At 42.8% G+C, this 12,104-nt stretch overlaps 1 protein-coding gene across 2 annotated transcripts in view; it reads right to left on the reverse strand.

Moving 5' to 3' along the window:
- LOC116054312 (neurogenic locus notch homolog protein 1-like) overlaps positions 1 to 11,681 on the reverse strand; it is a 44,834-nt gene extending 33,153 nt beyond the window's left edge. For both annotated transcript variants that reach the window (XM_031305795.2, XM_031305796.2), the window contains exons 1-2: positions 11,418 to 11,681; positions 10,608 to 10,689 (exon numbers count right to left, since the gene is read on the reverse strand). In XM_031305795.2, the coding sequence (XP_031161655.1) occupies positions 10,608 to 10,689; positions 11,418 to 11,475 (140 nt within the window). In that variant the 5' untranslated portion in view covers positions 11,476 to 11,681. The remainder of the gene's footprint in view (positions 1 to 10,607; positions 10,690 to 11,417) is intronic.
- Positions 11,682 to 12,104: the final 423 nt, after the last annotated feature.

Genomic DNA, 12,104 nt, shown 5'->3' on the forward strand with positions numbered 1-12,104 from the left:
CACTGCGCATTACATTGCCGTTAAACTCAGATTACGTACTTTTTAACTGCACAAAATGTACATTTCGTAGTCATTACTTTTAAAATAAGAGGAGAATAAGCATGAGTATGTCAAATCCATGGCGGGCCAAAACAAAGAGAGCACGGGCCGAACTTGGCCCGCGGGCCCCAAATTGGGCGGCCTTGGTCTAGAATGTCTAGAAATCAACAGTACTCTTTGAATACTGTTGTGTTTTACTCTCACGCAGAAACAATATTGTGCATAAAACATCCTGCAGACATCAAAGCGGCCTTCCCACAACATTAAAACCCGCCGTCACCCACAAATACCTGACCAGAGACAGCAAGTCTATTAGCCCGCAGGGGCTGGCAGGACCACGTCCCCAAACATTCCCAGGGGGTCCAGAGTGTGTGTGTGTGTGTGTGTGTGTGTGTGTGTGAGGCCGAGCCGTGGGTTTAGGGACAGGGTTGTAGGGACAGGCGTGTGTTTAGACAGGGTCTCCCTCTCAGGGGATTAGGCAGCCTTAGGACCATAGTAAGGAAAAGAAAACATCACATGCTAGGCTGCCCGCTGCACAAACAGTAGTAGTGAGTGGTGGCATGTCACTAGGTACAGAGCGGAGAGTGGTACCTTAGCTGAGAGTCATTTAGCCTGGGATCATTCTAGCATTAAGGTCAAACCAGCAGTTATGCCAGAAGTTGAAAGTCACATTTTTTACAAATAAAAAATCCCAGATGTGTTTTCTTACAAAATCACACAGTCAAGTGAATTCTCAAATTACATTCATTTGCCTCAAAGGTCTTTACAATCTGAAACATATAACACCCTCTATCATTAGACCCTTAATTCAGACAAGGAGAAAGTCAGACCAAAAACTACAACACTTTACTGCTTTTTGCACTTATGATTTGATGCTAACTGTATTTCATTGTCTCAGTCCTTGTATTGTCAATAATCTAATGACAATAAAGTTCAATCTAATCTAACAACATTATGATTATTGAGCTGAAAGGCAATTTAAAACAACCCACCAGACATACCAGACATTTTGCCTTTGCATAGCATCCTGATTTAATGAGATGCCTTTCTACTTTGTAATCCAGTACTTTTTGTCTTATTATTGTCGTTGATATGATAATGAAGCTGTACTTTTGGCAACTTTGCAGGCTGCTGTTTTTCCAAATTCAGACTTTAACTTCCAGAAACTAGGGATACTGTTACTCTAGATAACCTGTTGCAGTCCCACTTTCTGCATGCAGCAGATCTGGCTGCTAGAAGGCCAGTCCAGTTAAGTCCCAGCAGTGGCGGGTGCGGAGGTCGTGAGGCGCCACACGAGCTCACTGGAAAAAGGCCGCAGGGAGCAGGTGCGCATGTTAATGAGGAGACGGCAGCTGCTGCCACGGCCAGTCACCCCCTCCTCCTCCTCCTCCCACACCTCCCATATCCTAGCACTCTGCCTCCTTCCTCTGCATGGCACCCCATCCTACTACTGTCCTCAAGCCTAGACGGAGACAAGGGCCATGCACTGCAAAAAAAAAATAAGCTTATTAACTTATGAATTAGTCTGAATAAGTCATTTTGAGGGTTGTTTTATTTTAAATACTATTGAATTAATCTGTGGTGGAGAAAAGTAAACAGGGCAGAAAGAAGGATATTTAATAAATATACAAAATCAATTTAGAAACAAATAAAAATGTTTATAAGTGAATACATTTCAAGAATCAATCTGACTGGTGTTAAAAACATGTTCAGTTCAGATCCAGGTTACTTTATTTGTACCCGTAGGTAGATTTGTTTTGCAGCAAGAATGTGACATCCATTTGGACGTTGTTTTTTTTACAGTTATGGTAAAAAAAAAACAACATCCAAATGGATGACACACACACACACACACACACACACACACACACACACACACACATCCCTTCACTACTTAGCAGAGAAGTGAAGAGCGAGTGAAGAAGAGAAGAGAGAGGGAGAGAGAGAGTGGGGGATGAGTGGGCCCATTGTTTTTCCTCCTCATTCAGAGTTGACCACAGGCCGGGCGTATTCAGCTGTTACACTCTTTCCTCTCCTTCCCTCCTCTCTGTCTCCCAAAAAATCTTTCTCTTAATCGTCTTTCATTATATATGGCTTATCCCTGAATTTCCCCCTTTTTTTCACATTATCGGTATCACTCCCTCTGTTCAAAGTCGTATGGTCGCTGGCATCCGCTCGCTCCCCTCTGTGCAGCTTCTTTCCCTCCAAACCCCCTCACCCCGCTCTTCTCCTTCACTGCCCCCCCCACTCATTCCTTTTCATTTGTAAGACACCACATTAGGATTTACAAGTCTCAACTGACTACTGCTCACTCCCCCTAAAACTTTCATCCAAGTTACTCCAAGCTGCTCTGCAACGGTTTAGTGATCTGCGATGTTGAAGGCCAAGCGTAAGGCAAAAGAAAAGCTTAAAATCCAGAACACACACAAGCAGTGGGACAAACAATGGAGTCTGAAAGAAAGGAAACTGGAACGGGTTTGGTTGGGTTTTTAAGGGGAGAAAGACAGAGGTGTTGCCAGTTCAGAAGGAATGCTGGTGTTTACTCTAAAGAGTCTCCTGTCCTGATTCTTAACCCGAGGATCGCTGGCAGCCTTTATGGTTCCTTGAAAAAACTCGCACCAGCTTTGAAACCTGGCATCTGCCCTCGCAAAACAGCCCAGCGTCTCACACCAAGGCCAAAAAGACAAACAGATAGAGCCTCGGCACCCTTACCTCGGTGCACGTGGACGCACTATGCAAACACACTCTGGCTGAGGTGCAAGCAGTAAGTCAACTGTAGCACACGCTAGGCAAAGAATGCTAACAGTTTGCTCTTTAACTTGGCGAGAGCCCGTCAAATACGCGCTCAGCACAAAACAGCTTTTACAGGCAGCAAGCTTAACTGCCTCAATGAGAGCACAAACTTATAAAAAAAAAGGGAGGGGGGGGGGACAAAAGATATTAACGACTCTTTTATGGAGTCTTGGCTGTAATCAAAACAAACAGAGAAAAGCAGCTGCTTCAACAAGAGAAATCTGCTGGCCTGGCGGGCGGGATAATCTCAACAGCAGCAGGTAAACTGGGCTGCTGGCAAAGTAAATAAAGAAGACATGAAAAGGGGGCACAAATCAGAAGCTGAGCAAATATCAGGTGTTTGGGGGGTATCGTATAACTGCAGGACAGCAGTGGAATTATCTCTGCGGTAAGGCTGATAGTGTTATTATCTTTTCTGTCATCCCTGCCCAGTAGCCCTCATTGTTCTCCTCTGCGCTGACTTCTGGGCCGTCTCTTCTTCTATTGCTGCCGCAGTAGCCCTTGGCAACAGGTCCGCGACACTGATGGGATGCATAACAGGGCCGGGCGGCGGCTCGAGCCTACAGCAGATGTTGTGGTGACATCTGACCCTTGGCCAGGCGTCACTCTGGAGGGGCTTTCCTCAGTATCGGGCCAATCTGCCATCTGCCATCTTTCTGAGGTCACACACGGATGCTTTGAACATAATATGTAGGCTACAGATGTGCACTGTATACAAATAAAAACCTAGATTGAGTACACAGATTTTGGCAGCTGTACGGACCCCAATCTGTATCCATTTTAAGAAGCTTAGTGAATTAGGTTGTGCATTTATTCAATTATTGTGCCATGTAAAGCTCTGTGGGAGACACAATCAGTGTCTGGTTCCATTTCTGTAAATGACATAAATAAGAGTATTCTTTGTGTATTCATATTATCCTTATATATTTCAGCAAAAGATAACAGAAGATAACTAAACCTGGTTTATTACAACTTGGATCATATCATTTCATGGTTTTAGAAATCATTTATATTGTTTCTGATAACACTGTACTCGCCAAAGTAACTGCTAAGGTCTGAGGTTAGGTTACAAATTGCCAAACAGTCACTGGTTCCAGTTTCCTTCTCTGCTATCTGTGTGAGGATATGTTGATTTGTTGTGTTAATATCACTGTGAATTGAATATCTTTAAATGTTTTTAGTTGGTCTGATAAAAAAAAAAAAAAAGTATCTGAAGACATCATCTTAATCTTTAGGAAACTGTGGCGGAAATTTTTCACTATTATATAATATAATATATAATAGACTAACCAATAATCGATTAATGGAGTCAGTCAGTAAAGTATAGTGGGTTTTGGTAATACTTTTTTTTGCTTTTGCTTTCTCTTCTCAGACTTTGTTCACTGTATAGAGGATGGCCAAAACGATGTACTGTATATATTGAAAGACAAGTTGTAATACATGTAAACCAGAGTTGAGCTCTTTCTCTCAGGTGTCTCGTTCAGGGACACAGAGCTCCCAGTCTGGAGTCAAACTGTGTTAGTGGAGCATGTTTGTACCGTTGGCCCCCCTCCCCTCATCCCTCCCGCCTCCCCAACACCTATTCTCATTTCCTGGCTGTTTGGTTGTGTGCCTGGTTCTAAGTCCCCTTTAGTCTTGTCTGATCTGTTTTAAAAGCATTACCCAAGGGGGGCCTCTCTCTTACTCTCCTTTCCACCAACACTTCCCTCTTTTTTCTGCCCTCTCTTGTGTTTTCCCAGCAACATATAGTGGCTAACCACTGTGACAACTCTGCCACTACTGGTTGAAAAGAAATCAACACTGAAATGCACACTTAAATTCATCTTAAATTGCAGAAATTGAGTCTAGCGAAATAAAAATAGCTCTTCCACTAAAACCAAAGCTGGCACAAAAAACAAGGTTGTTTGTTGTGGAACTGAAACCAAAGTTACCACCAAATCCCCACTGGCTACAGAAATTACAGGGGAAACGCTGCCCCTCTTTCCCTCTCCTTATATCCATCCTTCTTTTCCTTCCTCTCTAATCGTACAGGAGAGCTGACCTGGCCAGCCAACATCTGGCAGCCTTCATTAGAGACCCTGTTTATTTGGGAGCGTTATGGACGCAGCCCATGGGAAAGAGCCCGCCCCTCAAGGGACCAACCACTTACTGTGTGTGTGTGTGTGTGTGTGTGTGTGTGTGTGTGTGTGTGTGTGTGTGTCTGTGTCTGTGTGTCTGTGTATGAATGTCTTGAGAATCATAGCAGCTCTAATGACTTCTGCCACTGCTTACTTTACGAGGCTGGGAACCACTTAAAGGCTTTAAAGATGTCTGAAGGTGTAGCTGACAGTGAAACCGGACACTCAGGTTGTTACTGTACACGCCGACTTCAAGGTCTGAGCCAGAGCATGCCAAAATATCCCATCACTGCATCCTGCATTGTCCTACATCAATCAAATATAGGCTAGGGTGTTAGCAGGCTTTATATTTTTAGATTTAGATTTTAGAAGCTATATATACAGTACATTTATTTTTTGAGTTAGCCAAACTACAAAATCAACTGTTTGTCGATAACTGGTTAACTTGCCTCGCAAGCCAGTGTCTGTTCACTCGGCCAAAGATGTTTTTAGAAGTCGGCGAAATGCCAATTTGTATCATTTTAATACCTAAAAAGTTAGTAGGATTGTGTGTTTTAGCTGCTCAAAATCACCAAAAGAATTGGAAAGTCTTTTACATAATAAGCCATCTAGTGTTAGCTGCCTGTGCACATTGTGGCTAGATACTGTAGCAGATCAACATGATGATTCTCAAGCAAGTTCTGGAGTTGTAAAGCGTGTCTTTTTTTATTATGTCTAAGCATAATTAAGGATGTTTGTTCGCCATGGACTTCAGAGATAATGATCCTTGGGAAGTGTAAGTCACTAATCTAAAAATATCATGTCTTTGTGTTAGGTTTCACCACAAAGGCATTACACTCCATTCTCCTAAATATTCTTTGAGTGAGTGAGTGAGTAAGTGAGTGAGTATCAGAAGTGACTGAAAGCTAAAAGCGCACCTGGCAGACAAAGTCGATCTGTCCCCGTGTGGAGCTCAATGGGCAAAACCACAAGTAATCATGGGTATTATGAAGCATGCTGCAGTGTGGGTGAGTGCACGTCCCTCCTAGTTGTTATACTATAACCCAGACAGGTGGTCTGGCAAAAAAAGAAATGAGGAAGTGTGGTTAGGAGTATGCCCAGTGTCTTTGTCTCACACACAAACATGCTGTCAGTCCTCCCAGCCTGCGATCAAAGTTTATATGATTTGTCTTGGCATATGCCAACCATGGAGGCTCAAATATCACTAATCCTCTGCACTGAGGTTCCCCACCACCAAGTCACTTCATTCGGCCAGAACACTCTGACGACCAGCCCTTTCACCAGCCAAACTCCTGCCAAAGGGAACCCGACACCAGCAGCCATATTAAAGCATCGCGCTGTGTGTTTCTCGTTGTGTGATGATAAGATCAGATACGGCACCTTTTCTTCCCTCGGGCCACTCCGAGGCTGTTTCCTGACTCTGAATGGATGGGGGGGGGGGAGGGGGGAGTGCTGAGATAGACTCATCTGACCGGAGTGAACAGAGGTGCCATTAAGGAATCCCCAGAACCGGAGAGACAAGGGCTTACTTTCATTGAAGTGGGTGTATACTGTAGTAGTTGCTGCACATTCCAGCAGGGAATTAAATACTCTGTTATCTAACGCAAACAGAGAAAAATCTGAAAATCATGATTACAGGATTAAACTTCTCACATTTTTAGATCTTAAAGGTTTGCCATCCACACTGCAATCCCCCCCAAATTTTACATTTCAACACATCCATCACATCAATATGCTGTACTCATTTCAACAAAAAAAGAAACATATGTCAATGACAATGACTGTCACTTACAATCTACACAAAACTAACTCAGAGGTGATGGAAAGTTGGTAAGCACATGTTATTTTAGCCATGTTTGTCAGAACAATAATGACTGTAGCGATGAGTATCAAACCTCAATACATTTTTTAATAATCGGCCAATATGTATTTCTAGCATAAAGCATCGGAAGCGGTGTCAAGCATTCGTGGCTGATGCACAGTCTTGTTTACTTATCTATTGATTGGGAATTCCCAGATCCAAAGAAGAAACATCAGTAAACGTTGCTACTTTTAAAAGTGTATTTTACTTATGTAGGAACTGTAAAACTGTAATAGAGCTCAGGGGTCCTACTGGCACTAATATAAAAAAAAAAAATCAAATACTACCCAGCCGTAACAACAATGCAACATGAGTACAAGTGACAATATGTTTCCCTTTGAGACAAGAACCAAACATTTGGCCAATTGTTTTCCAGCCTGGCCTAATCCTAACACATTCTTCATCTACTACGAGAACCTAAATCCTAAATCATGTGACTCCCTGCAATCAACAGGCTGTCAGAAATCAGTTGTATTTTTTCATCACGCTGACTAACTGATGATGAAGGTTTGTGATCTCTCAGCAGCGTCCTTCTTCGCTCGACATCTCTCATCTCCCCAGGCAGAGAGAAGCTCTGCTGCTTTGATTCTGGCCATTGTGCCACTGGAATTTGGTAGTTATTTTTCCTGGTCTGGATTGACTCGGCTCTGTCACTGCTCTCTCCTGCTGCCAAGCCTCTGCCGTAAATGAGAGGCCTCCTCAAAGCTCTTTGGAGATAAACTTCAGTCAGAATCTCACAAGGCCAGGCAGGCCAGATATGAAGAGATGGTATTTATGGTATGGCATGTCAAGTAGGCATCTCTGTCAGACTATATAAAACTGAAGCATCCAATCCCACTTGCTTGACCTCGACATAACACTCGAGTTCAAGAGCGACAGCTTCTTGATTGAGGAGAAACTCAATCGAAATTCTGTCAAGAATGAAGCGAGGCTCGGGAAGAAAAACAAAACCTCTCTGCATGCTTTCATTAGACAAAAATTGTCAGGCTTTATCCTTCACCAGGCCAAGCATGATATTACAAACACTAAACTGATAAAAAGAAATATACCAATTAACACTTAACCTTTAACCCAATTAACCCTGGTGGAGTGACGTTAGTAAACCTGGGTTACTGGTAGAGCCCTAGTAAAATTACCTAGTAAAGTATTCAGCCTATGAAAACAGTTTTGTGTATGTTTATTTGTATTGGGACAAGTATGTAGCATAGACCAATGCCACACAGCACAGCGTTTATAGCCTAAGCTAATTTGCAATGCAAGTCCCTAGATGGACCCTTTTTTAAATAAAATAACTCAACACTTGCATAAAAGACAGTAAAGAACACAAACTCAACAATAGATACATAACTTAAAATGCAAAAACTCACAAGGAAATACAGACAAAACACTACACAACACAGGCTAATATAATAAATGACCATACAAGAGAAGCACCAGATTATTCATGACTACATGACTGCTCCCTCTTCAAAAACAGTTTCAGAAGAAGTTTAAACTGATCCCAGTCAGGTTAGGTAACCCATTCCACATATTGATCCCCCAAACAGAGAAGGCTGTTTGACCTAATGAAGATTAAGGGCATCTTACAGTTCCCATTGGATGCACCACGAGATACAGAACCCAAAGCTCTAAGAGGAACCACTATTTCACTGAGCACCGAGGGAGCCTGGCTATGTAGGTACTTATACAAGTTTAAGATTTACAAAAAAAATTGTCAAAATTTAACATTTAATTTCTTGAGAACATGGCAATGAGGAGCTCTTATCGGCTTCCTGTCCAAAATTTCAATTGCTCGATTGTATATCATCATAAGAGGCTTTGTTATTGTAGGTGCTGCTTGTGACCAAGAGGTTACACAATAACTTAGATGTGAAAAGATCATAGCGTGCATGAAGGTATTTAGAGCATGAAATGGGAAGCAGTCTCTGATAAGTCTAAATGTGTGTAAGTTTGCTTTTGCAACCCTGCTCCCCATTGTATAATGTCTTCTTTGGTTCTGACAAAATACTCCCGGGGATGTCATCAGGGTTATCTTGGCTTGAGATGGCAAACTTAAGATAAACTGAGGGCATGGAGCTTGAAAGACTTGGTTCTTTACCAGGAAGGGTCTAAATAAAGATGCTATTGTTTGTATTAGGCTGGATCCTAGCAGGATTTTTAGCTTGACTAATAGCACTTCTGAATACCACAAGCTCTGTCTGCATTTAATTTGTGGAGGTGCAATACTCAACAGCTGGATTTCCCCTTTAGTTATGTAACAGTTAAGCACGTAGCTTCCTCTGATAAAGTAAGACTCCCCATGCATGCAAAAATCACTTCCACACATACCGACTCAAGCAGCAGCTGGTTGAATGCTCACTGACAAACTATACATCAAAAACCTCATTCTCTGTAAATTTGGTTCAGCATTATTTTGACTAATTCTGACTTTTTGTTACCTTTTAGAAGAGACCAGGTTCATGACTGTAATCAAAGGGGATCAAGAACAGTAACTGTTTTATTTGGGGTGTCAGTTTTGGGCTTGTGCACAAATCATTATCTATAAAGGTCTAAAAATATTGGAAAAAATAGCCAAAATAGCATTTTAGCTCTAAGTTTCTGATATGAATATTCTGCAGCCCGAACTTGATGAACCTAATTTTTTTCCCAGCCCTCTGGTGGCACAGTGATGACTAACACAGCAATATTTCACACACACACACACACACACACACACACACACACACACACACACACACACACACACACACACAAAGCCCTGTGTGCCCGCTCAAATCTTTTCAAAACTGCGAGGATGTCCATCTCCATGTTTAATTGGAGAAGTCTGAGGAGGAGAACAGTGCAGGGGCACAATGATGGCTTTGTGGCCCAATGAGGAGCTGGGGGAGGTGGGGAGGAGGGGGGTGAGTGTGTGATTGAGGGGTGAATAAAACAACCAAATTAAGATGTGGCGGGGGGCCAAGATGGCTGCCTTGGTCTTTTAGTCTCGGAGCCGTGACCCAGCCGGCCCAATCATTCGCCCGGTCACCGAGCTCTGCCACAGCGAGGTGACACCGGCTGGTGCTGCTCATGCCAGGATGGAAATAGAGCCAAGTGCAAAATAGGCTTTTGTTGTAAAAGAGTTCTGGGCAAAGCTGGTGCTTATTGGTTTACATGTGTATTGGTTTACATGTGGAATGAAAACATCTCCAAATACAAAAAAGACTAAATGTAGAACTTGTTTTTCATTTCTTAGCAGGTTAAAAAGCATCTACCCAATGCCATCTGTCCAGGGGAATGAGAGAGGGAGAGGGAGAGAGAGCACTGAGGGCCATTTAGGAGGGGACCCAATCCCAGGAGAGAGGAGGGGTTGTGGAAGGGGGGGGGGCGGGTAGGAGGACAGAGTCTGAGGGTCTCTCTGGGAAGCCTCACCCAGATTAGTCACACAGAATTAATCGCAGCAGAGGAACAATGGTCGCCGAGCTTCTGGCAACCCCAGCTGTCGATCCGTGAAAGAAAAGAAAAGCAAGATTTAGGGCTGCGAGGGTTTGGCTGCAGAGGGGAGAGTGTGGTGGCAGTAACACACACTCTCTCTCTCACAGTGACCCCTGTCCTCATCAATGTCCACTCATTTCTGTCTCAGCTCTCTGACCATTTGCCTCCCAGAAATAGCAACGCTGGTCTTGCACTTGCCCCCTTTACAGCCCTCACATGTCAACCAAAAATCGGAGTCATGCCAAATTCCACAATGACACATTTCTCAGCAGGTATTCCTCGCCATTTATCGCTTAAAGAGAATAAGAAATGTTATAACTTACTTGCACTCTCCATTGCCATCTGGAGTTGCTACACACCTCCCCTGGTTCAAACACGACTCCGTGGGCATGGAGCATCTTAGACCTGCAAATAGAAAGTTTTAACACACCTGCTGAAACTTTTAAACAAGTCCAGGAACCAGGAGTTATTTCTGTCTATGTGATGCAGCAAATATTTGTTTTCCTCAGGGTTATTACACACATGTAATACTCCATAAATGTGAAGTCTAGGTGTGACTCTTGCCACCTCAAAGAGCAGTGTTTGTGGTGAAAAGGGGACTTGACACCGGTTTGGCAATTGCATGCTCCTGTCTGCAACTGTCCCAAAAAGAATGTGCCATTTGGGGAGTAACACAGCTTTGCAATAATATAAAAAACAAACACACACTGCTCTGAATCCAAACTGCAAAGGCATGCGTTTACATACCAGTGTGGAAAAAGTTAAGTGTTGGCTGGACAAGTGCTCAACAGCTGCCTTGGTTAAAGTAAAAAGCATGAATTGATCCAATTTGCAAGACAGCAGAAAAGATGTGTTTAGGATCATGCCAACAGGTGAATGAAATCATATAGATAATAGGCTACTCATCCTGCAGTTAACTGTTAGTTAACTTCGGAAACCTGCAGGATGAGTCCAAAAAAGTTGCGATAACGTTACTTTAGTTTCAGTCCATCAGTTGACAAAGCAGTGAATGCAACCAGTTAAAAACAAACTCTACTCTAAACTGTAAAGAGTACATCCTTATCAAATAACATTTTCTTATCTTACTAACGAAGAAAACTTCTCAGAAATAAGAATCACTCCGCGCCACTCACCTCGTGTTAGTGCTATCAGCGACAACAACAAAGTTAGTTTCACAAAGAAAATATGCATTCCTTCTGGTTTAAAATGGTTATACAAATCCACGTGGGTTTTTTCATAGATCCAATAGTGTGTCTTCCTCTCCGTTAGATAAAAAATATCACTTTCAGTTCATCCTTGAGTAGATCCACAGAGAAAGTAAAGCGGCGTCTGGGAGAATTCCGAGCATGAGATGTCGTCACTTCAGATCCCAGGTTGGAAATGACTTGAGGGGACGCACTTCTCCATCCGTTGCATCGAGGGGCGTATTCTTCCTCACACACACACACACACACACACACACACACACACACACACACACACACACACACACACACACACACACACACACACACAGTTGGTCCCCAGACAGACACAAGCTGTACAACTTGATGGAGAGTTTTTTTTTTTGGAGGGGAGTGGGGTTTCCCGGTAGTTTTTCCACTTTAGTGATTAGTTAATTAACAAGTTTGAATCATTAGTCCTAGTCCAGCAATTAGTCTGTGCCAGCGGTTTTCGTCGCACAATTGTCCATTGTAAAAAATACTTTTCAGTTATTAGTTAAGTTATTAGGCTATGTAGTTTACACAGTAGGCTAAATAAGTAGCATAAGTTTGCTAAATTTATGCTAATCTGATTATGCTAAATATGGCTTAATGCTA

This window comes from Sander lucioperca, chromosome 2, assembly GCF_008315115.2.
Source record: "Sander lucioperca isolate FBNREF2018 chromosome 2, SLUC_FBN_1.2, whole genome shotgun sequence".
Taxonomy (NCBI): domain Eukaryota; kingdom Metazoa; phylum Chordata; class Actinopteri; order Perciformes; family Percidae; genus Sander; species Sander lucioperca.